Source organism: Camelus dromedarius, chromosome 1 (assembly GCF_036321535.1).
Source record: "Camelus dromedarius isolate mCamDro1 chromosome 1, mCamDro1.pat, whole genome shotgun sequence".
Lineage (NCBI taxonomy): Eukaryota > Metazoa > Chordata > Mammalia > Artiodactyla > Camelidae > Camelus > Camelus dromedarius.
In genome coordinates, this window is record NC_087436.1 from 119,185,907 (window position 1) to 119,213,742 (window position 27,836).

At 54.4% G+C, this 27,836-nt stretch overlaps 1 protein-coding gene across 1 annotated transcript in view; it reads left to right on the top strand.

The window, feature by feature from the left end:
- Positions 1-2,230: 2,230 nt before the first annotated feature.
- The window catches only part of LOC116148438 (epididymis-specific alpha-mannosidase-like), a 35,024-nt gene continuing 9,418 nt past the window's right edge, over positions 2,231-27,836 (top strand). Inside the window, 12 exon segments of the mRNA XM_064490042.1 lie at positions 2,231-2,362; positions 2,861-3,007; positions 4,738-4,843; positions 9,219-9,391; positions 11,045-11,137; positions 12,333-12,539; positions 17,713-17,911; positions 20,737-20,927; positions 21,977-22,115; positions 23,694-23,845; positions 25,413-25,687; positions 26,715-26,906. Coding sequence (XP_064346112.1) covers positions 2,231-2,362; positions 2,861-3,007; positions 4,738-4,843; positions 9,219-9,391; positions 11,045-11,137; positions 12,333-12,539; positions 17,713-17,911; positions 20,737-20,927; positions 21,977-22,115; positions 23,694-23,845; positions 25,413-25,687; positions 26,715-26,906 — 2,006 coding nt within the window.

A 27,836-nucleotide genomic window follows, 5' to 3' on the forward strand; every position in this document is an offset into this window, starting at 1 on the left:
TGCTGGCTTCCTTCAGAGTCAAGGCTCCAGGAGAGGGTAGAACATGACATCAGGGCAGGGGACCCGCTTCGGTAGGAGGTGCGACAGTGGGCACACGACCTGGGGTCTGCTGCTCCTATCGTGAGCCCAACGCCCAGAAGCTGCCAGCCTGAGAGAGGAATGGACAGACAGCTGAGGGCTCAGTTGAGCAGGCGTTTGGAGATGGAGTCTGCGGCATCGGGGCTCCGCCCCCTAGGAGTCATACACCCCGAATCAATAACCAGTGCATGGTTTCCCCAGTGAGTAGAACGTGCGGGATGGAAGCACGAGGAGCCTCGCTTATCACCACTCCCGGGGACCCCCGTGGGGAACTGAGTCTCACATCCACACTCTGGACTCTGCAGGTTCCGCGGTAGGTATCCAAAGAAGGGATGCTTCCACAGGTGACAAGCTACTGCTGTCTCTGGTCACTTGAGGTACTGGTGCCAAGAGACCAGCAGAGAACTGGAGGCGTCATCATCTAGCAAGGATGATCGTCCAGGACCACGGGAGGCGGGAGGTCTTGTGGGCTGTGCACAAGGAAGTAGAGGAGACTCGGTGTGGAACCCATGTGGGGGCCTCTGGTCTTCTTTGTTGAACTGAACAGTGAATAGACAGGTGAACGCTGTGGCTCAGGAAGGCATGCTTGCTAAAGGTCAGGTCTCAGGAACGAGGCTCTAGGTATCCCCCCAGGTACCCCCCAGGCCCGGCACAGGTGCCAGTTGAAGGTGAACGGCATGGAATGGGTGGAAGGGAGGGTACCATGAGCATCAGTTGGAATCTGCATGTGAGCTCCAGCAAGAGCGGCCAGTGCCAAGGCCTGGAGGAAAGGACGAGGAATGGACGCCCCTGGCACGTGGCATGGGGGTGCGGTCGTGTGGGGCTGGGGCTGGAACAGCTGGGGCGGGCCTGCCTCTCTCTCTCCAAGTGCCCTCAGGGCTTCTCCACGTCTCCTTCCCACGTGGGCTGGCTTGGGCTTCCTCACAGCGTGGCGGCTCCCGGCTCCACGCATGACTCCTCCTGTGAACAAGGCAAACCCTGCCTTGCCGCTTCTGACACAGGGCATCTGCTCGACATTCTGTCGGTTACAAGTGAGTCACAAGCCCACTCAGCGCTAACGGGAGAAGACACTGACCCCGCATCTCAATGGGAGGGATGTCGAAGTCAAGTCAGGTCGGGGGTGGGGGGCAATGAGGCAGATGGGACAGAGGAGAGAGGATGGGGACTTGCTTGGACATCATATACTCGAATTGCATTTGCTGAGCGATGGACAAGGTGGCCAGAAGGGACGGTGAGTCACGGCTCTGGCCAGGACAGAAAACTACAATCAGGTGTTTGTTTCTCAGGCAGAGCACCCCACACCACAGATGCCCTGCTCCTGGGTCGGGGGCACAGAGGCGACTCCAGGCGACACCCTGGCCCCTGCAGACCGCACCGCTGTGACCACACCATCCTCCAGGAAGGAGACACTGAAGCTGTCATCTCGTGAGCGCTCACTCACTGCTCTCAGGTCCCCTGCGGCTATTTGCGGGTGGTCTGCTGAGACCCGGAGAGATTACGCAGCTAGCCAAGGGCATTACGGGTGGCCCAGCCCTAATTCTGAAGGTTTGGGTCGGTCTCGCTCCTCCAGTGGTTGTGTGACGTCGGTGAGTCACGGACTGTTGGTAAAGGCCTGATCTCCTCCCTCAAACAGCGAGAACGATCCCTATTGAAGGGCCGGATTGTGGGCTCCACGCGGAGGAGAGGGTGTCAGGGCAGGCGCCCCAGTGGCGGCACTGCCCGCACTGAGTACCGAGGGTGAGGGAGGCCTCGAAGCCGAGGAGCCAGTCCAGAGGGAAGGGGCTGCGGATGGGCAGGGATGCCCAGCGGGAAACCCTCTAAGAGACAGAAATGAGTGGCAAGGGCCCTGGGCTGACGAAGGTCCTCCCAGACAGGAGGGAAATCTGGCAGGCTTCCCCGAGGAGGAGGCACTTGGTATTTGGCTTAAAGGTGGCCAGGGACAGCCAGGAAACTGGAGCTGGGCGGGGAGTGCTGAAAGGCAGTGAGCAAGGGCCCCAGCCTGCACTGCTCAGGTGACAGCATCTACGTGGGTGTCACTCCTCCCTTGCTCCTTCCCACCCCCTCCTCCAAGGAGCAGGTCCCGGTCAGCTCCCGAGAGGCCAGGCCCTGCAGGCAGATTGAAGTCTGACAGCCCTGCCTGCTGGCCGCTGGGATGGGGCCGCTCAGCTGGCTGCCTCTGTTCCTGGTGCTGCTGTGGCCGCTGGGGGCCCTGGTCACGCTTCCAATCAGGGTGTTCGTGGTGCCCCACAGCCACATGGACGTGGGCTGGCTCCACACAGTACAGGTGGGTGCCCCGGGATGTCCCCTGCACACCTCTTGAGGGTGAAGTCTCCTTCTTCCTGTAAAGTCCCTGGGCCTCACCCGCTGTGACCCTTGGGCTTGGCTGTGCTGTCGGCCACGTGGCGCTCACGGCCGGCCAACATGCCCCTCTGGGAAGCCATCCCTGCCCCCTCGGTCCTGGCAGGTGCATCCCCCTGACTCATGGACTGCCATTGTCTGTTTCCTCACATCCCTGCCCAGGAGAGCATGTTCCCAGCACAGCGGTCCGCCCTGTCCCGCTCCCAGTGCCCGCGCTCACCGTGTGTCTGGCGCAGAGTGGGACTGGTGCCCCCTTGTCTGAAGGGAACTGGGGGAACAGAGGGAAGGGCCCCCAGACAGATGCAGCTGTGAGTGCCAGGGGCCCCCAGACACTCTGTCACCTCTGGATTTTACTCCTTGGTCCTTGGGGCCAAACCCTCCAGAAGCCCCATGGGGCTGGAGTGATGGTGTCCCCCACCCCTAGGAGAGCATGCGGGCTTATGTCGCCAACGTCTACACCTCGGTGGTGGAGGAGCTGACCCTTAAGAAGCAGCGCAGGTTCATCGCCGTGGAGCAGGAGTTTTTCCGGCTGTGGTGGGATGGCATCGCCTCGCACAAGCAGAGACGCCAGGTACTGCTGTCCTGTAGGGTGTCCTTGAAGGGTCAACCGAGAGAAGAATGGCTTGGGTGTCCTGGTGATGACCCTTTAGGAAACTCCTGGGGCAGTGCGCTCTCTGGCCACGCTTGTGCTACATAAACCTCAAGGCTTAAACTCTACTGGGCTCTTTGCAGGGTGTGTTTAGATCAGTTTTGTGGTCAGCCCCGTGCCCGGGAAACAGCTCTGTGTTGTCATCCCAGCTGTGTGGCTACTGGAAAACTGCAGCTCTGGCAACCCACCAGACACTCAACTGGCATGAACCGAGTTCCCTTTGACACTGGGCACTCCCAGGGGGCCCAGAGCCCACACCCTCTTCCTTCATTTCGGTATCTGAGTGACCCCCATGAGCACAGGAGCCGGCAACCCTGCCGGGGGTGCAACAGTCCCTGTGGCCCCAAGGCCGGCAGCGGATTAGTTTCACAGGTTGCAGGAGTCAGAGGCCCCGCTCAGCAGAGGGGCTGCCTGGGACCCGGTCCTGCTCCCCCACCTCCACGTGTGGTGAAGGCGGCGACTGGACTCTGTCCCCTGCAGGTCCCACAACTGTACGTGGGAGTGACCACTCTTCTTAGGGAGGCTGTGCCCAGAATGAACATATGATGTGAGTTCATAGGACAATTCTCTGGAACTTGGTCCCCTCCAAGCATCCCCTTCGTTCGAAACAGGTTAGAGCCCCACGACTTGCTCAAGGTAGCAGAGCTCAAAAGGCAAAACAGGGAGTCCACCAGGTCCTCCTCCAGCAGGGGATGTGACCCTGCAGCCTTTGGCACCGAGAGGACGAGCCTCCCGTCCGATGGGCACTGCCTCCTGCCAGGCTCTGGGCTAGGACCTTCTACACATTACTTCGTTGACTCCTCTCAACAGCCAGTACACTGGGGACACTCAGCCTGCTGTACACAGTGGTCCAGGTTCAGAGAGGGCAGGCAACTGGCCAGGGACCACAGAGCTTGTACGAGACAAGTTGGACTCTGTGTCAGATATTCTGATTTAAAGCATGACTCTCCATGGGGTCCAGTGGATGGTCCTCACTTCTTTACATGGACACCCCCAAACTCAATTGCTTGTCATCCAGTTGTGACAAATGCAAATTGAAGGATGTTCTACAGAATAAGTAGCCTTAATCCTCAAATTTATTAATCACAGGAATGAAAAAGAAGGCTCAGGAAATTCATGAATATCATGAATTTGATAGTAGCATTATTAATTTCCAGATTTGGAGAATTATGGAATAGTAAGAATGATCTTGTCCTTGTCAAACACATACTGAACTGTTAAGATAAAGGCATGTTATTGTTAACTTTTACTTTCAAATGGTTTAGAAAAAGCATACTATGAACGTAAAGAGATGGGGAAGAGATAAGAGAAATAGGGAAAAACTATTAACTACTAGATAATCTTGGGAAAGGATTTATGGGTACTCTCTGAACAATTCTTGCAAATTTTTCACAAGTTTGAAATTATTTCAGAGCAAAACTGTAAAATGTTTATTTTTATATATTTTCGATGAAGGAACAGCCAGGGGCCAGGTGCTGTTCCGGATGCTGGACACACTGGGGACCAGGACCGTGTCCTGCTTTTTCAGAATAAATGTAGATGAGTGCGGAGTTGGAAGGAAGAACCGTAAGACACTGGAGACATGTACCCAGTGAACACAACCAGACTTGGGGGCTATAATCTGGATTTTCCTCTCTGCCCACAACACCAAGGTCCACCAGCTCCTGGCCCAAGGACGCCTGGAGTTTGTCCTCGGAGGCCAGGTCATGCATGATGAGGCCGTGACCCACTTTGATGACCAGATCCTACAGCTCACAGGTTCGATTACCCTTCCCCAGACCCGGGACTCCTTGTCTCCCTCCTTGGGCTGGGCTGGGTGTCTGAGCCCCGGTTCTGGGCTCCACCTTCCCCTCGCAGCGGGAGACTGTGACCAGTAAGTACGATGATTGGCTGGTGCCATACTCATGCCTGTGCCCTTGGGTGCAGGGCTCAGGGGTGTGGCTTCTAGACAAGATGGCCTGGCTATATCCCAGGTTCTAATTCCCAACCCTGTGACCCTTGGCAAGAGATGGAACTACATAGAGCCTCAGGTTTCTCCTCTATAAAGTGAGTTTGATAAGGAGGTAAAACCTACCTCAAAGGGTTTATATGAAGATAAAATTGAGACAATTATAATGGAGCACATTGAGTACAGTGTATGGTTACCTAGTAAATGCTCAGTGATGTTTAGAGGCTATCCTGCCATCACCCCACCCAACAAACCCTCCACCAATACCACTGCCTCCAGCACCTCCAGCACATCACCATGATTACCACCGCCACCATCATCTGCATCACCTCCAGGGACACTACCACCTCCAACAGCACCACCTAGTCTACCAACAACCACCACCACCCCCATGATTACTAACACCACCATCACCACCTCAACTTCCACATCCACACCAGCACACCACCACCATCACCACATCAGCTCCAACACCACAGCCACCACCACCTCCGTCACCATCATCATCACCTCCAACACATCATTACTACTTCCACCAAAACAAGGACCACCACAGACACCATCGCTATCACCGCCATCATCACCTCCAACACCATTGCCGCCACCACCACCACCACCACCACCACTTCAGCCACCATCACACCTCTACAACCTATCTACCATGTAAACCACATCACCTTCAACATCATCTTCACCACCACTGACAACACCATCACTTTCTGCATCACCTTCACCATCAGCACCACCACCAACTCATCCACTACCATCATCATTAACTCCACCACCAAAAGAGGGACCACCAACACCACCACTATCAGCCCCATCACCACAACCATCATTTCAACAACACCACCATCACCAACATCAAAACTTCAATGCCAGATCTACCACCATCACCATAACCACCAACACCACCCACATCACCAGCGTCTAAAAAATTTCATCACCACCTCTACCATCCTCACCGCTATCATCACCACTACCACCACCATCACCATCCTCATTATCTCTGCCTCCACTGTAACTAGCAGAACTACCATCACCACCACAAACATGATCACCTCCCTCACTTCCATCACTGCCACCTCCACCACCACTTCATCCATCACCACCAAAAACCCTACATAAACATCACAACCTACTGAAGGTCGACCACTATCACCTCCACCATTACCAGCACCACCACCATCACCAACAGTATCATCAGCATCTCCACCTCACCATCACCAGGCACACTTGCACTCAGGGAACATTCCTCTCCATTTCACAAATGTGTTTCAGAAGTGGCACTTCACCTACCCCTAAAGGCAGGATGGGGAGGTGGCATCATTGTTCTCAGTTCATTTTGCAAAAGGGATACTGAGACTGAGACCAAAAGAAGGACGAAGGGTCCACGGATGAGCCAGGAGTAACTCTTGAATGTGACTGAAGCTCTAGCCCCATTGTCACTCCACTGAACAGTAACCCCAGGTAACCCCTGGGTAAAGCATCAAGATAGCATTGGATGTTTTCTAAGGATCTTCTTTACATGAGCTCTCCTTTCACTCCTTAAATCTGTGGTCCCACCCTCATGTGAGTTTCTGCTGCCTTCTTTCTGGATGTAAGTGGGAACGTGATGGGAATCTTTAAGTTTCTTTATGTGAAATCCCCAGGCTGCTTAATGCAGCTTCAGGACTCAGCTCCTGGCCTCCTCCCCATCCTTCTGCCTCCTGAGGCCCCTGATCTGCTTCAACAACAATGCCTCCTGTGCCTTCAGTCACCAGGTTCCTCTTGTTTATACCTGAGCATCTCATCTCAGACTCAGCTGAAGAGTCTCATGGTCCAGGAACCTTCCATTTGGACCCTCAGGACCTTATCACCTCCCCTGTTCACCCCAAAACTACAGGTCGTGTCTGGCAGTGACTGCAGTCTGATTCTTCTCTGGATCACTAAGGCTCAGCCCAACTTCTGGCAACACGAGTGCTGGTGGGCATGGCAGCGAGGGGGTGGGTGCTGTCCTACTCTGGCTCCGGGTGTCCACAGCGGAGACTATCCTGTGAAGGGCCTGCTGTCCTGGGTTATTTCAGCCCGAGCTCTGGGCCATGTCCCTCAAACGCCTTCCCCCCAATACTATTAATGCCCTGTCTCCTTGGTTGTCACCCCGGTTCTACTTCTTGCTTGTTCTCTGTGACTCCTCCCCTGAAGTATGAAACCTTGCCTAACATTCTCCTGGGAAGGAGGGGAGCAGGCCTCCCCAGCTGAGGCAGCAACCACAATTCCTATGTCCCCTTGTCCCTCTGTCACCCCGGCCACTGTATTCTGGCCCCGCCCTCCACTCACTAGCCAAGTAAATCTTGACCTGGTCGTTGTGCTCATTAGAACACTGGTTAAACTACTTTGACTGTGACCAAGTGACTGTGATCCAACAAAAGGGATGGTTCTTTCTCTCGTGGGGAAAATTCTGCAAGTGCAGCCTGTTCTGGGCCACTGGGTGGCTCTGCTCCACAGAGTAATCCAAGCATCCAAGCTGCTTCTCTTCGCTCTGCCATCTCATAGTGTGTCTCGCCCTCCTTGCATGACTGGAGGTGACTCACCCCAGTGAAATGTCATCCCAGCAGGAAAGGGGGAAAGAACGGTGGGAAGACAGCAGGCTGCATCTTTCCAAAGGTGACCTAGAAATTACACTCATCACTTGTGCTCACATCCATGGACCGGAACCTGAGTACTTGGTATATTTTCCAAGAAAGGCTGGGAACACAGTCTCTAGCTAGAAGCTTATTATCCTGCCAAAATTATAGGGAATGTCTGGTTCTGTTACTAAAAGGCAAGGGGAGAATGTATCTTGGGGGACAGTGGGCTGTTTCATTCATTAATCACCTGTTCATTTGGGTCTCAGGAATAATTTCTCCTGGAGTCCAGAAAACCTGAGAACAGTGACTTGAGTCTCTAGGATATTTACTATTTACTTACAAAGAAGGGAAATGGTTTGTGGACTGATGCTGCAGCCCACTGATGTTTCTCACATTCTCATATCCTCTCCCATGTGATCACAGAATAGCTGCCACAGCTCCAGTCAGCATGAACCTATTCTTTCACAGTCAAAGAAGGAAAAGGGCAGAATGTGGGCTTTCTTACTGACCTCGTCTTATCTAAGGTGGGAAATATTGCCCTGAAGCCCAAGCAGCCTTAACCCACACATCTATTTTCTCTGTAACCATACTCCATGACCACATCTAGTTTCCACAAAGACTGAGAGCAATATTCTGGCAGAGGGAAGTGAGCTTGCCATGACCACTAAGACCAGAGACAATTCATCCCTTGGGCCTCGGTCAGTGTCCCCTGAACAAAATGAAGATTCTGTGAGTGAGGAATTTGGGGTCACTGAGTCAGCAGCCATCATGACTGCCCTCCTCTCGCCGCACATCTGCTGAGGGTGTGCCCTCCACAGCTTACTGACCCCCTCAGTGTGACCTACTGACCATCCCCTCCCTCATCTCAGAGCCCTGGCCCCCAGCTCTTCCCCCTTCTCTCCAGCAGCTCCTTCTTGGTCTCCTCTGCTTCCCGCACTCCCTCTGCTGCTCCCACTGGTCCCCAAGGGCTCGGAGCCCCGCCCCAAGTCCAGCTGCCTGGTTCACCATCCTCACCTCCTCTGTGAACCAGACCCCGATCGGCCTCAGGCCCACCCTGACCACCCAGCAGTCGCCTCATTTCTCACTGAAACTTGTTCATAGAACTGGGCATGTCTCTGTCCCAGAACCACGGAATCTTCTAGGTCCCAGCCGGCGTCCCAGCCTGGGGAGGTCATCAGTGGAAGGTAGTTCGAATTGACACCAGCTACTTGTGCTCTCTGAGTCTTTGTTTTCTCTCCTGAAAATGCAGGCGGTTGTCACCAGCTCTTGGGCCATTCAGAAGATTATATCTGGGGAAAACTGGCGAACTTTAATCAATGGCTTATCAAGTCTAGGGCTTTCTCTCTGCAGCCATGTCCCTGACACCTCGCTCCTTGCTGTGGCTGGTAAATCATGAATGAATGAGTGAAAGGTCGGACTATTCTGGGACGGAGCCCCTGTATTAGCACCTGCTGCGGCAAGACCCTGCTTGCCCTGGAAGAGGGCACTGCAGCCCTGCAGAAGGGCAGGGGGCCCTGGGGGAGTCAGGGGGTGAGGGGCCACACTCCTGTCACCAGCGAGGCTTATCTCTTTGCAGAAGGACACGGGTTTCTCTATGAAACATTTGGGGTCCGGCCTAGGTTCTCCTGGCAGGTCGACCCATTTGGAGCATCTGCCACGACCCCCACCCTGTTTGCCCTGGCGGGCTTCAATGCCCACGTCATCTCCCGGATCAACTATGACCTGAAGGAGGCCATGCAGCAGGACCAGGTGAGTGGTGCCCCACATCTGCTGCTGCCGGCTCACCCCTGCTTCGTCCCCACTTTGTCCAGTGCATCTCAGAGCCCCTGCTCTTCTCCAGAGCACCTGGGATCCTTGGGGGCCCCTTATGCCACTGGATGTCCAGGCCCATCATTGCGCTGCTGTGCCGTCCGCCGTGTGTGACTCTTTCCCTCCTGCGTGGCTGGACCTGGCTGAGCTGCAGCCCCGGCTTGGCGTCTCCTGCTCTGTGTCCCCTTCACCCTCCAGCCCTGGGGCTCGGAAGGGACCAGAGCAGACCTGCTCTCAGTAAACCGTGCTGGGTGCAGAGAGGAGGAGGGCGGGGCTCAGGGCACCTGGGACACGGTCACTCTTCCAGGGTGAGCGCAGCTGTTAGGGACTAGATGGTGACACCAAACACCCACAGCAGACGCTGCCTTTTCCCCCTACCAAGTGCTGGGCCTGGTGGGAGCCGCCGGGCTCCTGGTGTCCTTTAATCCTGCCAGCACCCCTGGGACATGGTGCATTCGTTTCCTGGGGCCGCCGAGACACAGTGCCGCAAACTGGGGGCTTCGAGCAGCAGAGACGTGCTGCTCACAGGTCTGGAGGCCAGAAACCCGAGATCAGCCCTGGACGGGGCCACGCGCCTCCTGAGGGTGTTTGGGAAGTGGGGTCTGGGCCTCTGTCTGCTTCTGGTGGCCTCAGGAGGCCTTGGCCTGGAGACAGCCGACGTCCCCCGTGTCCTGTCATCACCTTCCTCTGTGCTGTCTGGGTCGAACATTCTCCTTTAATAGGGACCCCAGTCATACGGGACCAGAGCCCACACTAAGGCCCTCATTTCACCTCAATTTACTCTCTAAAGACTTCATTTTAAAATGAGGTCACATGAGGTGGGAGTTAGGACTTCAGCGTGCCATTCGCCCATAATAAACTTGCTGTAATTATCCTATTTTCCAGATGGGAAAATAAGACCCCAACATATGAATTCTGTCCGGGTCACCCTGGTATGAGTTTCTGGAGAGCAAAGGTAGCCTGGCCAGCGGGCCTTAGCAAAAGGGGCCTGGGCTCTAGGTGAGCAAGGGAAGCAAGCTTCTCTGTGCGCCCCCCGAGCGCCACGCTGAACGTGCCCTCGCTCCCCGCGGCGGCGCGCCTCCCCTGCAGGGAACCCTGTGAGCTCGTGTGGCTCCCCCAGGGTTCACGTGCAGAGACTAAGTCACAGAGGAGTCGGGGACCCGTGTGTGGAGCTGGAGCCGGTGCTCAGAGAAGCAGGATTTGATCCCTGCTTTGTAAGCCTAGCGCTTTCTAACCATCAGACCTGAATAACGGACTGTACTCCCAGAGGGAGGTGATGAGCACCCCGTGTCGGGGGGGATTCAAGCAGAGGTAGAGAGAGCATGGCGGGCAGGCCCTGGCAGAGAGAGCCCTGCCCTGGGAGGGGTGGGGAGAGCAGGCTGGCACCTTCTGGAGGGCAAATTCCTGGGCCCTCTGTGGCTGTGGGAGGTCAGGGGGCACCTGGACGAGGAGGCAGCCGAGGGAGACCTTGTCCATGAACCACTGAGAGGGGAGCAGGGGGCGGGCAGCCAGAGACGCAGCGGGTGCTGGGGAGGGGGAGCGGGGCAGCGGGGTGGCCCCTCGGCCCTCACTCTGTTCCCTCTGGGTTTGCAGGGGCTGCAGTTCGTGTGGCGGGGGTCCCCGTCCCTGTCAGCGCAGCAGGAAATCTTCACACACGTCCTGGACACATATGGCTACTGCTCGTGAGCACCTGCCTTGGGCCAGGCCCTGTCCCAAGCTCTCCCCCGTGTCCCCTCCGCCATGTCTCTCATGGCCACCCCTGAGGGAGACACACTGGGCGCCACCTTACAGAAAGGGCAACTGAGGCCTAGAGCCCCAGCTCCAGTCCCGGGGTGCCAGCCGCGGGGCAGCAGCGCTGGGCTCGGGGACAGCTCCAAGCCCCGTGTCAGGGGGGCAGCCCGCCTGGGGGCTGTCTGGCTGGAGGGCCCTGGGTCAGTCCCACTCTGCCCCTTTGTACCTGTCAGGCCACGGACAGCGGGACCCCCTCCGTGAACAGGGGAGTCTGGCAGGCGGGGTGAAGGGGCAGCGGGGAGAAGAGGCCGGGACGCACGCCTGGGTCTGCCTGTCGGGCCCCGCTCTGTGCCAGGCACCGTTTCTCCCTGTTTTCCTTCAGTGATTTTCATTTACTCCTCCTAACTTTCTTCAGTACGTTTTACCATCATGAGACTAGGGTTCAGAGAGGTTCAAAGTCAGGTTCGAAGGTTCAGGTCACTCCTGAAGGCTGGCCAAGGGTCCCTCCGTGTCACTCGTGTGCTGCCCAGCATGAGGCACCGAAGACCCGACCTGGGGCTGCCCAGACCCCCGCGGCTCATTGCTGGGGTCAGTGCCTCCTGAGCCATGGTGAAGCCTGAGGATTGTCTGTCTTTATGTGAAAATTTGATCATGTGTTTGTCATGACGTTTTTGGAATTCCGTCTGGTTTTTAAAGTATTGTTAAAATACCAGCATGTTGACAACTGAGATTTTTGCACCCCTGAAAGTCTGTGCCCAAGGCCAGTGCCTGTCCCGCCTCACCCTCACCTAGCCCTGCTTAGGATCCCTGGATCTGGATCGGTGGGCAGGGAGATGACAAGGAACTAGTGATCAAACGAATCCCACCATCCCTGTGGTGGACGTGGGAAGGGGGCCCACTGCTGTGGGCTCCACACGTGGGATGACGAAATGCTGGCCCCGTGGGTGACGTGCCCAAGGTCACAATGGTGAAAGGATAAAACGTGGCACCTTCTGTGCCCAAAGCTCTCATCTGCCCAGCACTGTTCTGCCCACTGCACTGATGGGAGAGGAGGCCCTGAGTGAGGGTCCACAGGCTCAAGGTGCACTGTGGCCTCCCTGAGCCCTGCCTGTCCTCCCGGACCCCAGGAGACCCCCCTTGCCGGGGCGAGAACCCCCCTAAAATTCCTCTCTCTCTCAGTAAAGGGTTTTACTGGGACGGAGAAGCTGTCTTCCCAGACCCTCCCAAGGATGGAATGTACCCCTCGAAGGACACGCCTGTCACTAAGACCAACATTGAATCCTACACTATGGACATGCTGAACAACATGTTTGAACGGGCCGCCTTGTTCCGGACACCGCACGTCCTCTGGCCCTGGGTAAGGTGTGGTCCCAGGGCCTTGGTTCTGCAACTCTGCACGGGGACAGCTGTGATGGGTCCCACCCTGCTCTAGGACCACCCTAGACTCGGGGTCCAGCTCTAACCAGGCCAGGCTCCCTCCAGGCAGCGGGTCAGGCAGCCATCCTAGCCCCGGCACAGTCCTCCTTCCCTGCAACCCCGAGCCCTCACCCTGCTACCAGCCCCTTTCCCTCCCTGGATCACCCCCACTCTCCCACTTGACATGCAGCCTCACCGAAGCTGGCCTCCAGGTTCTAATCAGCTCTCGCCTGCTTTTCCCTTCACAATGCTGGGAGCAGAGGCCTGGACCCGAATCCTGCCTCCCTGTTCAATAGCTGTGAGACTTAGAACCTCTGAGCCTTCGTTTCCTCATCTGTAAAATGGGGATGATGACACGACCCGCTTCATGGGCTTGATTGGAATCAGGTGGGAGAGGCAGCCGCGGGGGACAGTGCCTGACACCAAGTCATCATTGTCGTCACAGTGAAAGTTTATGGAGCCCCCTCTGTGCACCAGGCACTGTTCTACGGGATGTATGTGTCTCATACGTTTAATCCGCCCCAGGGGGCTAGGGGGTAGGCACTGTGGTAAACCATTGCAGATGCAGGGACTGAGAACCAGAGAGGTTAAGGAATCTTCCTGAGGCCACACAGCTACTTAGAAGGGCAGCTAAGGAAAGCGGAATTTTGTGCAGATCCGGTCAGGGAAGCTTCATCACCATTATTTTATCTGTGGCTTGAGGCATAATTGAAAATATATATGGGCGACAAAGAAACGAAACATGAAATATCTAACTTCTCGGCAGTTCACGATGGAAGGTGATATTTGCCAGAGGAAACAAAGATTCCCACCTAAAAGGTCTCGGGTCCAGATCGCAAAGTGTCACAAACGACCTCCCGTTTCTGACGCACTAGGAGGACTGTCCAAGTGGGCTGCTACGGGTTCTGTAGGTTTGGGCTTGCCTGCTCAGTATGTTATCCTGGGGCCCCTGGCTTTGAGCACGGCTGCGGCCCCGTGAGACCCAGTCATAGCCTTCTCCACACTCTGACCACGGCCCTTGACTGGGAACCAGGCAGCTCCTCTGGGGCTGCTTCAGGCCTGAGCCCGGGGGTCTGTCCCCTGTGACCGGGAAGTTCAGTAGTTTAACCGTGCTATCTATGCTCGTCGGCTTTTGTGGTGAGCTCATAACAAAGTTCCCAAGAAAGATGATAAGAATACATCTTATGAATAATTTATCCCTTTAGTCGGCCTGAGAGCCACTAGATTCTGAAGTTCCCATGGTAGCCGCTGGTAGGACTCAATGTGGCCGGCTGACCTGTCAAAACCTAAAGGGCCCTTTCTTCGTTCTTATCCTGTTCTGCCCATGAGAGTCAGGCAGACATCACCTCTGCAAAACATCTGTCGACCAGGATTGCAGGCTTTGGCATATGCGATCAGAGGTGACCGGGCGTTAGGTTGGGGGTCAAGATTTGGGGTACACATGCAATGCGTTTGAACAACTTTATTGAGGCCCATGATTTCATCTCAGTCAAAATTAAGGCTGCCTCCTGTGAGCGCTGCCTCTTACGTATATTCTCACCATAATTATATTTTACGTATTTTTCCAAAAGCCAGCTTTCATCAAGACGGACACAGCGCCTGCGACTGTTTGGGGGAATTTTTTTCTGTGTGCTGCAGCTCTCTCTTTTTTTCATATTGACATATAACTAACATATAACATTATATTCGTTACAGATATACAACCTAATGGTTCCTTGTGTGTATATATTGCAAAATGATCACCACAATGTGTCTAGTTGGCATCCATCAACACACACAGTTACAGAATTTTTTCTCGTGATGAAAACTTTTAAGACCTTCTCCTTTAGCAACTCTCAAACATACAATACAGTGTTACTAAGCAGAGTCACCGACCTGCACACTACATCCCCGTGACTTCCTTATTTTATAGGTGGAAACTGTACATTTTGACCACCATCAGCCATTTTGCACACCAACGACCCCTCACCTCTGGCAGCCACCAATCTCTTCTCTCTATGCATGAGCTTATATTTCATGTTATTTCCATTTTTTTAAATTTTACATGTAATTGAGATCACATGGTATTCATCTTTCACTGTCTGACTTATTTCACCCAGCATAGTGCCCTCAAGTTTCATCCATGTTGTTGCAAATGGGAGAATTTCCTGCTTTGCATGGCTGAATAGCAATTTGTTGAATATATATACCACATTTTCTTTATCCTTTCATCCACTGAACACATAGGTTGACTCCATGTCTTGGCTGTTGTAAATAATGCTGCAGTGGACATGGGGCTGCAGACATCTTTTCAAGTTAGTGTTTTTGTTCTCTTGGATACATACACAAAAGTGGGGTTGCTGGAGCAGTCATATGGCAGCTCTATTTTTAATTTCTCTAGGAACCTTCACACTGTTTTCCATAGTGGCTGTATCAGCTTACACTCGGTCCAACAGTGCAGGGAAATTTCCTTTTCGCATCATCTGCACCAACACTTCCTTCTTGTCTCTTGACAATAGCCATTCTGGTAGGTATGAGGTGGTATCCCACTGTGGGTTTGACTTGCATTTCCCTGATGCTTAGTGATGGTAAGCAACTTTTCCTTCCTGTGTCTGCTGGCATATCTATATCTTCTTTAGAAAAATGTCTGTTCAGGTCCTTTGCCCATTTTGAACCCAAGTTGCTTGTATTTTGACTACTGAATTGTATGAGTTCTTTACATATTTAGACATCAACTTTTTTCAAATTTATGATTTGCAAATATTTTCTCCTGTTTGGTAGACTGTCTCCTTATTTTGTTGAATTTTCTTTCTTGTGCAGAGGCTTTTATTTTGATACAGTTCCACTTGTTTGGTATTCCTTATGCTGCCATTGCATTTGGTGTCAAATCCAAAATATCATCATCATGACTGAAGACCATGAGCTTACCATGAATGTTTTCTTCTGTAAGTTTTATAGTTTCAGGTGTTACATTCAAGGCTTTAACTCATTTGAGTTCATCTTTTCATGGTCATAGAGTTTCATTCTATTCATGAGGCTATCCAGTTTCCCTGACACCACTTGTTGTGGATAATGTCCCTTTCCAGTTTTATATTCTTGGCTGTAAAATAGCTACCATATACCCATGACCTTTTTTCTGAACTCTCCGTTCTATTTCCCTGATCTGTGTGTCTGGTTTTTGCCAATACCAGATCCTTTGATTACTATAGCTTCAAGTCATATAGTTTGACATCCTGGTTATGATGCTTCCAGTGTTGTCTTCTTTGTGAAGATCACGTTGACTATTCAGGATCTTTTGTAGTTCCAACAAATTTTAGGATTAGTTGTTGTATTACTGCGAAAAATGTCATTGGAATTTTAACAGGGATTGCAATGAATCTGTAGGTTACTTTGGATAATGTGGACATTTTATCAATATTAATTCTTTCATTCATGAGTACAGCATATTTTCCCACTTATTTGTGTCTTCTTCAACTTCTATAATCACTGTCATACTTTTCAGTGTATCGGTCTTTCCCTACTTGGTTAAATATATTCCTAGTATTTTAACTTTTTGATGCAATTACAAATGGGAGTGTTTTCTTCATTCTCTTTCTGATAACTATTCATGTATAGAAATGCTAATCAACAGTGATTTGTGCTGTTTTCTTCATTCTCTTTCTAATAGTTATTCTGGTATAGAAACACTAATCAACAAATGATTATGTGTATTGATTTTTTTATCTTGTGACTTTGCTGAATTTATTAATTCTAAGCTTTACATAGAGTTTTCCATGTGTAATATCATTTTGGCTACCAATAGTGACAATTTTATTTCTTCTGTTCCAATTTCATGCCCTTTTTTTCCCTCTCTTAATTGCTATGGTCATGCTTTATAATATCACGCTAAATAAAAGGGCTAAGTGTGAGCATCCTTGTCTTTTTCCTGATCTTTGAGGAATAGATTCCAAGTTCTCATCATTAGTTATGATGTCAGAGGTGGGCTTATCACAGACGGCCTATATTATGTTGAGGTACCTTCCCTTTATTTCCATTTGAATGAGAGTTTTTATCAACAATGGAGTTGAATTTTGGCAAATGCTTTTTCTGCATCTGTTGAGATGACCATATAATTTTTATCTTCCATTTAGTTAATGCAGTGGATGTTGAACCATCCTTGCATTCCTGGAATAAATCCCATTTGATCATGGTGTAACATTGTTTTCTTTGTATTGTTGGATTTGTTCTGTTAATGGTTGTTGAAAATGTTGGAATTTCTCTTCAGCAGGGAAACTGACCTATAATTTTCTTTCTTGAGACTTACTTGTCTGATTCGGTGTCAAGGTAAAGTTGGCCTTTTAAAATTATATTGTAAGTGTTCCATCCTCTTCTTTTTTTTTTTTTTTTTTTTTTTTGAAAAGAGTGACTGAGAAAAATTGTATTAATTCCCCTTCAATGTTTGATAGAAATCACCAGCAAAAATGATCTTTTGTTTCTTGGGAAGTTTCTGAATATGGCTGTTTTTTTTACTAGTAATTCATCTGTTCACATTTTCTACTTATTCATGATTCAATGTTAATATATTATATATTTCAAGGAATTTATCAATTTTGACTCTGACTACTTTTTTGAGGATGAGATTTAGGTCAGTACATTTAAGCAAGCTATTCTCACTTTTATTCATAGTTATTATAGTATTATAATAAACATCATTATTAATTAGATATATCGATGGGCTTTAAGGAACGGTCAGGATGTGTAATCAATGAGACACAGAAAGTAAAAAGCTGTATGATCACAATTACATGTGATTTATTTTTTAAAGACTCAGGAAAAGAGGTCAGATTTATGGTTGCTGTAGGTGGGGTTGAGGGCATTGGAGAATGGGAGAAGATAGTGAAGAGGTACAAACTTGCAAATGTAAGAAACAAATACAGGGGATGTAATGTAAAACATTATAAAGAGAGAAACAGACAGACAAACATAAAGACAGAGAGAAATACCCACAAGATAGAGCCTGGGAGCTGGTTTGGGAGCTTGTTGCCCACCATGGAGAAGGGGAGGGTGGTTATTGGTGGTAGGGAGGCTCTTACCCTGCTTAGACTGGGCTCTGCTCCCAGAAATGCAGGGCGTTGCCCCTGTTCCCCCACCTACAGGGATGTGACAGGCAGTTCTTCAACGCCTCAGAGCAGTTTGTCAACATGGACCTTCTGTTGGACTATATCAACAGCCGCACATCCCGCTTCAGTGTCTCGATAGAGTACGCCACACTGGGTGGCTACTTCCGAGCTGTATACTCACATAATGTTTCATGGCAAGTCCACAACCACCAAGACTTCCTGCCCTATTCCTCAGGTATGAGCCTCTGGGAGTTGGGGTGGTGATTTGGTGCCAGCGAGGTAAGAGGCCTCACCCATCAGTGTCTCATCGGCCCTGATTGGAGCCCTGAGGCAGAGACAGGCCTTACCCCCACCTCCCTGACCCACCTAGACACACAGCCTGGTTCCCACCACACCACACCTCTCACCGTTGCCCACACACACAGCAGGTTCCTGTCTCTGTGCCTTTCACTGCAGTAGTACCTTCCAGTAATACCCTCCTCACCCCTTCTCTTCCTGCAAAAGTCCTACTTATCTTGTAGTGTCACCTCCTACAGGAAGCCTTTCTTGATATTAAGGCTAGTTCAGTTGGCTCCTCCTAACCCAAGGGCCCCAGTTTTCTTCAAATAACATACAGTTATTTTGGGCTTGTTTCCCTCAATCCTGTGTCCTGGGGGCCAGGGCCATTTTGGATACAGACAGCACAGCCTAAAAGGCGAAAGCTCTTAGAGTGAACTTACTGCATGGCTACGTGCATATCATGGAACCATCCTCTCTCAGGAAAACAGGGATATTAATGGCGCTTAGTCCATCGAGTATAAACATGAAATGAGACAAGAAGAGCTCTTAGCCTAGCGTCTGACCCACAGGAAGGGCTCAGCAGAATGTAGATGTTAATAATTATGACATCATCACTGTCTGGTGGTATCAGGTCCCTTCCTGGACACGATCTGTGCAGGCCCTCCTGAGGAAGCTTGCTCAGGGCCTGAGGTGCCTTGAAGGCAGCACAGCATTGCCACCCCTCCCAGGCCTATCACCACCTGCCCCTCCACGTTGAGATCCTGCAGACCTCTGTCTGCAAGCCAGCACCCCCAACCCTACACCAAGTCTTGTCTAAGAGAATCAGCAAGGATGATGTTGGCCAACTTGTTGAACCATCTAACATCTTTATTGCATTAAAAAACAGAGCTTTGAAGGACCCTTCTAGTCCTACTTCGACTTTGCACATAAGGAAAAGCCAAGGGGATTCGAGGGGGTAGGAGTGGGGGTGGAATGCGGACAGAGCACCATAATCGAGGACAGCCCAGGATCCGAACGCAGCCCCCACCTCCCAGCCAGCTTTCCCAGCACTGGCTTCCATGCTGAGCTCACTCACCTGAAGGAGTGTTTTTGGAAGGAAGAGTGGAGATGTGTGGCTATCCTCACGGGACATGTGGGAAACCCAGGCTTAGAGGGGCATCCACTAGCTTAACATTCAACACCAGGCCAGGGAACCTAGAGCTAAGAATGTCCAAGACCTCTCCCCTGCCTTCCCTCAACGACCAGCAGGCACAGTGCCTCAGGAGGGCTGGCCCCAGGCTGTGATTCAGAAGTTCACCTGGGTTTGGATCACAGCTCCTCCCCTCAGGCACTGGGTGGCTTTGGGTTTACGTGATGTCACTTTCCTGAGCCCCCGTTCCCTCATCGGTGAAGTGAGTTCTCAGGAGGCCTAAGGGTCACCCTTATGATGGCTGGGCGGCAACCCCTGCCCTTCTCATTTTCTTCCTCTCCAAAGAGACACCAGGAAGCCAGCTCAGGGTTGGTTCCTCCCCGAGTGTTGTTCTGACTCCCCCAGACCTGGGTTGGTTGTGCCTCTTGGGCCTCGGCCTCTCACGTGAGCGGTGGGAAGAGGGAGCTACATGGCTCTCAGGACACTCCCCATTGGATAAAGCAGTTTGGGGAAGGCTGACTTCTGGCAGAGGTGGGAGGGGCTCCGCCTAGTGGGCGGGGTGCCGGTCAAGGTGGGAGTGGAAACCTCCGTGTGGGCCTGGTTACACCTGAGGTGGGAGGGGGTACGACGATGTGGGCAGGGCTATGTTGAGACAGGAGGAGTTACGTCTGTGTGGGAGTGGCTACATCCAGGTGGGAGGGGCTGTGGAGAAGCCCTGTGGGTGGCGGGGTGGGCGGGGCTACCGGGCTGCTCCCTGGAGGAGGCACCGTTTACCCAGAGACTGGACAGCACCGAGGAGGCTTGGGTCCTGATCTGAGGGCAGCGGGATCGTGAGTGGCTTTGGCCGACTGGTGCCTGCTCAGAGCCAAGGCTGTGCAGGTCTCTGTCTGACATGGACACTCTAGGCCTGGGGGGGAGTTGGGGAGGAGCTGGGGAGGACCCGTGCACCTGGCCCCACAGCCTGTGGCCTTTCCCAGACCAAGTGACTACCCATCATGGTCTGACCCAGGTCCTGTGGGGAAAGAACAGGGAACGGAGGCCCAGCCCAGCCCCAGGAGGAGGCAGGAGGAGGGAACAGGAGGGAACACCAGACCACCTGCTGGGACACAGCCTGGCCCCAGGGGTGCTCGGCTTGTGCTCTCAGTTCAGCGTCAGGACGGCGGCCACTGGGCTCCCTTATCTCTCCCTCCCCTCCCAGCCCTCCTCGCTGGGCTGCCAGAGGGACCCCGCAGGCCTGTCCAGGGTCCCTTTCCCCTCGGAGTCACACAGCGGGGCCTCCTCCGGGTCCTGCCCTCCTCACCCTCATCTCACTCTCCTCCCCTGAGGTCTTCCGGGGCCCTTGCTCACAAGGCCGCCCCAGAGTCCCAGGTGCACACTGGGCTTTCTTGTCCCCATCCCAGCCCTTCAGCTCCCAGGCCTCTCCACGCCTGCCCCAGGCCGGCCGGACCCTCCCACCTGCCCCGGCCCTGCAGGGCTCCTGGGCAATTGCTGGCCAGGCTGAGGTAGAAACTTGAGATCAGTACCCGCCCTGAGCTGCCACCCTGAGTGACGTGGTAGGAATCTACCATCTCTGATCCCATCTTCCTTCTGGACCAGGGCTTGGGGGCTCCGCGGGCAGGACCTGACAGTCACTACCGGCCTTCCTCTCCCAGAACTCTTAAAGTCCTGGACCGGATTCTACACGTCCCGAAGCAGGCTGAAAGGCCTGGCGAGGCGAGCCAGCGCTCTGTTGTACGCCGGGGAGTCCATGTTCACACGCTGCATGTGGCCGGCTCCCTACCGGTTCCTGGACCCGGCCTGGGCCCTGAAGCGGCTCCAGCAGCTGCGCTGGGCAGTCTCGGAGGTAACGCCCACGTCTCGGCCACAGCACAGGATTGGAACCCCCTGGCGGTGCACTTCCCCTCCCAAGGTCACAGACCCTCCCAGGCCCCGGTCACTAGAGTCCACTTTACAGATGAGAACACTGAGGTCTCCTTGGGTCACGAGGCCCGTGCGTGAAGCCGCTGGGCCAAGGCGAGGACCATGGGCTGCCGGTGTCCACCTCGTGGGTTCAATAAGCTTTAGAGCCAGACTCAAGGGCAAAGTGGAGAAGCACTGGTGTCCAACATTCCTGCCTGGATTTGATATCAGCTCACTTCTGGGCCCCAGGCAGGTGGCTTTCCTTCTCTGAGCCCTAATTCCATTCTTGTATAATGAAAATCACTGAGGGCGGCAATTAAATGTGGTAATGCACATAAGCCTCTGGCCTCGGTGGCTGCCACAAAGGAACTTGTTCATAAACTTCTGCCTCTATTTGACCCCACTGTACAGATGGGGAAACTGAGACCCAAGAAGTCCTGTATCTTGTCTCATCACACAATCAGAATTGAGTTACACGGGCCATGACATTCGTGTTACCTAAAGGGAATTGCTGGCAGAACCAGTCACTGTGTGGGGTGAAGTGGATTGACTTTAGTGTCCCTCACAGTGGGCGGAATCGTGGCTTCCCTTCATGGAGCCTCAGTTTCTCCTCTGTGAAGAGGAGTTAATCCTATCCTTACACAGTGGAGACAAGTGCCAGGGTTATGTGTGGAGCGGTGGAGCAGGCTAGCAGCACTTACGGGAAGACTGGGTCATGGAGGTGAAGCGGGGGTGGCTGCCCTGCAGAAGTCTGTTCCCTGCCCAAGGTCAAGGACTCAGGTATGGGTTTCCACAAGGTCAGAAAACGTTGGGCAAGTTCATCAGCCTCTCTGACTTCAGCTTCCTCTTCTGTAAAGGGTGGGGAACCCCACCTTCTCCACCAGCAGCTGGCCAGCAGGATGAGAGCCAGTGCCCAGCGGGTGCCAAGATAGTAGGCGCTCGGCAGAGGCAGGTCCTGACCCCACTCCTCCCCTGCTTGGCCGGGGGCTGCAGGTCCAGCACCACGACGGCATCACTGGGACTCACACCCCCAACGTGACAGACATGTTAGTGGAACATCTGAGCGCAGGGGTGCAGGGTGTGCACAAGCTGATGGCCTCCATCATCCAGGACAGGACCCCAGCCCACTCAGGTAAGCGAGGCCCCTGAGGTGGACGCGGTGGTCGGGCAGGGGCTCTGTCCTTTTCTGAGAAGAGTTCCTGGGGGCTGGGGAGGGGTCCAGACCGCCTGAGCTTCAGACTCTGGGTGTCCATCCCAGCTGTGGCCCCTAACCTGGCTGTGCGCTTGGGCAGGGGACTCACTTCTCGGAGGCTCTGTTTCCTCTCTGTGACTGAGGGAGGGCCGGTGTGACAGTTAGAGGCAGGAACAATGCTAACAGGGCCTGGCATCTGCTCAGCACTCCTCATGCAGAATTTAATGTGTTGCCTCACACATCTCTGAAGCTGGAACTGTTACCGTCCTCACTGTATAGCTGAGGACACGCACAGACAGAGGGCTGTGGACCTGCCCAGGGTCACACAGGTAGGGTGTGGACCCTTAGGCCTGTGCTGCCCAGCGTTGCAGAGAGGATGCAGGTGTCCTCAGGGACCTGGCCCAGCCTGGCTCCCAGCACTGGCTCCTGAGCTCAGCCTGGGCACAGATCGTGGCAGGGCTGCCACTGCACCAGCCCCTTTGATCTGAGGGTTTCACCTGTGGGGAGCGGCTCATCGCACCCGTTTGCTTGGCACCGAGGGGATTCACCCCAGAGAGTCCTGGGCAACGAAGGACACGCTGGTCTCCCCACAAGTGCACGAGATTTTTTGTCCCCAAGGCGGCTGCTCCATCCCCAGGGCTCCACACTCAGGCCACTCTCGGTCACTGTGCAGCTCCCCTGTGTCCTCACCGTTCACCTGACCTGCTCTTCCTTCCCCTCAGGGTCTAGTTATAATCCCATTCTAGCTTCGGACTCGGGAAGGGCCCTGGGGACCAAGGGTGCAGGTGACAGGACCCTGTCCACAGAGACGAGGATCCAAGGACAGACAGTCTCAGAAAGAGAGCTAGAACTGGGGTTGGATTCCCTTCCGGGGGGGGGTGCACTCCATCCCCCTGAGCTCACAAGGGCGGCTCCCCCGAGCAAGGGGGAGGTGGAGACACCAGAAGGGCATCACAGCCCCGGAACTGCCGGGCAGAGACTGGCGGCTGGAACCGTGTGATGTGCTCAGGGACCTGGGGGTCATCGGACGTGGATGCGCTTAGGGCACATGCGGTACAGGATGGAACAGATAGGGAATCCAGACCCACTTCGCAGGGGCCTCCAGTGCTGAGCTAGGTGATTGAACTTGACCCTCCAGGCTCCAGAGAATTCCCCACTCCTTGAATGCCAAGCGCTCAAAGCTTTGGAGCCGGGCCCTAGGAGCTGGGCCACCTTGGGCAGGTGACTCTACCCCTCTGGGCCTTGGTGTCCTCACCAGTGAAGTGGGGCTGGCAGGGAGAGATGCGTGAGGAGCCCATGGACCCTGAGCTTCCAGAGGGACACTGCGTTCTGTTCCCACCTCCCCTGCCTGGGGGCCAGGGCGGCAGGATGAAGAGAGTGTGGGGCGCTGCGTGCGTGAGCACCACGTGTCTGCATGTCCCTCTCCCCCGGGCTCTGCAGGGCCGGCCTCACCTGCCTGTTTCTCATCTTCCCTGGTGCACTCACGTGTGCCGAGTGAGTCAGATGGCAGCAATAAAGCCTTGCCTCTGTGTGCAGGCCCAGAGCCTGGGGGCCTCTTTGCCGTGGTCTACAACCCCCTGGCCTGGACAGTCACCACCATCGTCACCCTGACTGTGGGCTTCTCTGAGGTCAGCGTCACGGACGAGTCAGGCCGCCCGGTGCCTGCACAGGTATGGGCGGGAGCTGCGGCCGGAGGTGCACCTGCTCTGGGCTGGGCACCCACAGAAGTGGGAGCCTTTAAAGTGAAGAGGTGACAACCCCACTGTCACTGTGAGAACATTGTCATTGGGGTGGGCATCCATCAGGGTCACTGGGATCCACCCAGGGGACTGACTTTGGGCATCTGATTTGGCCAAAAATGACTCTTCTGTTCTCTCCCGGGAAGGTCTCAGGGAGGTCTGGGCGGCACGGGAGGCGCCCCCTCCTCTGTTGCATGTCGAATAGATACATCCTGAGGAATTTCCACTTTGTGTGGGGAAGGCCGTCGGGATTCTTAAAGCAGATGTTGAAAGAGGCGCTGCATTAGGGGCTGGGCACGGGCGGCCTGTCTCTGCGACACCCAGACAGGCAGCGGCAGAGTGTGGTCCTCATCTCCTTCCAGGACCTGGAGCTGGAGGTGCTTCCAGAGGGCACCTACCTGTCAGCCAGCCGACCCTCCAGGGGAGAGGCAGAGAAGGTGCAGCCGTGAGGCAGACATTCAGGGAACACTCTCCAGTGCCCATTTTGGGCCTGGGCCTGGGCTGAGTGCTGGGCTCTGGACACTGGAGTCACCGCGGGGGTCAGGGAGCAGACACAGGAACGGAGAGTCAAGGTGTGCAGCGGTCACCCGCGGGCCTGGGCAGCAGCCCTCAGCTGGGCCAGGAGGCGGAGGAAGCAGCTCCCCTCCGTGGACGCGGGGGAGAAGAGGGTGCTGGCTTGAGCAGACTCAGCACATGCACCCCTTCCGCACCCACAGGCAACACCCACCAAGAGTAAAGGCACTTAAATGTTCCTGGAGCGCCTGCTGTGTGTCAGGCCTCACTCTAGGTGCTGGAGAAGCTTCAGTAACCAAGGAGACAAAGTGCCTGCCCTCAGGGCTCATGTTCTAGCAGGGGAACCAGGCAGGAAACAAAATAAGAAAATACAGCCCGTACTGGATGGTAACTGTGGCGGAGGGAAGCCTTCAGCACAGCTGTGGGGGGTGTGCGGTGGGACAGTGTAGCTGCTTTAGTTCAGAGAAAGGCCAGGTGGAGGGGCTCAGAGAGGCACCTTTTCTCTAGAGAGTGAGGGTCCCCCCTGCGGGTCCTCGGTGTCCTCCTCCGACCCCCTTCCTTAATCAGACAATGTGGGGGTGGGGAAAGGGCAGGAGGGAAACCCTGAACACCTCCCCCCACGGGGAAGTTGGAGGAATGAGAGACAAGGGCGCTCCCTCCAAAAAGGATGCCCCGCAGGCAGAGGGGACAGTGTGAGCACAGGCTCAGGGCAGGACACTGCAGCGAGGGCCGGACAGAAAGGCGGCCAGTTTGCAGGCCCCAGAGCAGAAGGGGGGCAGGAGGGAGAGGAGGCTGGGCCTGGGTCCTGCCGAGCAGGGAGGGTGCAGGGAGGGGACCCAGCTCAGCCCAGGGATGGACGACCCTGCTGCCTCAGCGGGCAGCAGGCACTCCATCCTGTGGGCGTGCAGCCGCGGGTTACTAAGGACACTGAGGCATCTTCCAGTCCTGACGTCCATCATTTCATCCCATCCCGCTGGCCGTGCAGGTCCAGAAGTCAGAGGATACCCCACCCGCACATGCCCTGCACGTGCTGACCACGATCCCGGGGCTCAGCTACCAGCACTACAGCATCAGGCCCATCGAGAGGGCCCATGAGGACACCCAGGAGGCTGTCGCCACCGTGACCAGCGCCATCCAGTTTGGCCGCAGGCTCAGGGGACGTGCCAGGCACTTGGGCAGGCGCCTGGTGCCTGTGAAGAATGACTGCTACACTGTGTTCCTGGACCAGGAGACCAACCTGATGCACAGCGTCTGGGAGAGGTGAGGTGCAGCCACCGCTGGCTCTGAGGCGAGGAGCGCCCTGGGGCCTGGCGTGCCCTGCCCGCACCGGGCCTGCATTTCCTCCCCGGCCTGGGGGCCTGGGAAGGACCTGCTGGTGCTGAAGGCCCTCAGTGCCGAGCTGATGTCCAGGCGTGCGCGCCTAGGCTAGGGCAAGGAAGGCTTTCCTGAGCTTGTTCATTTCTAAGGTGTGAATCCACGGAAAAAGGAATGTTGAGAGATCCTCCCTGGGGGAAATATAGTAGTCATGGTACCCACTATTTTAAATTTGGAGAAACATAAAATCCATGCATCCACCCATCCATCTTCCATCCACACACCCGTCCATCCACCCCGCCATCCGTCTGTCCACCCATTTATTCACATGTTTAATCAACAGCAGCTATTGGTTGACAGCAGAGAAGGCATCTGACCCCCAGGAAAGGCCTCCCAGTGTTTGGAGCACCCCCTGCCCCGTCCATCCTCCTGTCACATCCCAGGCAGTTTTCATTCCTCCTCAGCGGCCTCTTCCAAGACAGCCACTTCTGTTTCCTCATGTGCCTCCTGACAGGAGCAGAGTTTGGGAGGAACAGGAAGCTTGGGAGGAGCCCCTGGCAGAAAGCCAAGGGGAGGAAGGAGGCGGAAGGGGGAGACAGGAGAGGAGGGAGAGGGGGCGTTGGCGTGACGGGAGTGTCACCTGGAGCTCAGTCAGCTGTCAGCAGCTGTGCAGGCACAGACCAGGACTCCCCTCACGGGGCTCAGCGGAAGTCCAGTCCTTCAGTCAGACAGCACGAGGCGGGGAGGCGGGGACGACAATGGTCTAGAGGCTTGTCTACAAACCAGGTGCATGTGTGTCATCGAGTGTCCTCGAAACTGTCCCTTAGGCTCTGTGGAGGGTATTTTTGTTCACTCCTGGTTCGAGGCTGGTGTCTGCATACAGGGATTGTGAGCGTGGTTCCCAGCACAGGGATAATGCCCGAGAGACATTGTCCCCCACGGTCATACTGGTTTCTCTCTCCCGCCTCTGCAGGCAGAGTAACCGCACAGTACGCGTGACCCAGGAGTTCATGGAGTACCACGTGAACGGTGATGAGGAAGACGGTCTTATTTCAGATAATTACGTGTTTACGCCCAAAGGTGCCGCAGAGCCAGCGTGGGAAGCTGTGGGGATGGAGATCGTAGAGGGGCGGCTCATGACCGAGATCCGGCAGTTCTTCTACAGGTGAGGTCGGCCCCTCTGGCTGTGCGCAGAGGACGCTGGCTGGGCAGGTGCTTGGGGAAATGAGGGTCCATCCTTGCTGCAGATGCCCAGCTCCTAGTTCTGTGCTTGGCACTCGGTCGTTCCTCGATGAAAGTTTAATGAAGTGATGAACTGCCCCGAATCTCTGCAGACCTGGCTGTGCTGTGTCATCTTGGTGCATCTAAGTCCAGAGGTGGGACCAGCACCCATAGTGGCAGTGACTTACATACCAGAGCAGCTCTGGTGTTCTCATTAACAGCACAGACATGAGCCACCCAGGTTGGCTGGTGCTCAGCACTATCAGGGACCCGGGCTCTCTGCCTGCCCTGCACTGCCTGCAGCAAGGAGGGAGGGAGGGAAGTAAGGTAGGAAGGAAAGAAGGTGACACAGGAAAAAATGTGGGGCGAGAAAATGACCACGTCCCAGCTCTCAGCTGAGTCTATGGGACACACCCCACCACGTGTGCGTCCTAGGCTTCAAGCAGGAAAGATTCGAGGGTGAGCCACGGCTCAGTAAAGGTGGGTTTATTCTGAAAGCTACATACTCCATAGACAGAATGCGGGCTATTTCAGAAGGCAAGGGAAAGGCTGTGAGGCGTGGGGTTGGATGCTCAGTTTAAAGCAGAAGTGGACTCACACTCCGCAGACAGCGTGCGGGCGTCTCGCTCAGGAGCGCGAGCGGCCCCGGGGTGCGGGGCTGCTAGTTTTTACGGGCTCAGTAACTTTATATGCTAACAAATGGGAGGGTTTTTCCAACTACTTTGGGGAAGAGGCTGGGATTCGCAGTAGCTGAGCCACCACCCACTTTTTGACCTTTTATTGTCAGCCTCAGAAGTGTCCTGGCGCCCGTGGGGAGACTCATTCACCACGTTCACGGGCTACAGTGGGCGTGTGGTGAGCGCGAGTCTCCTGG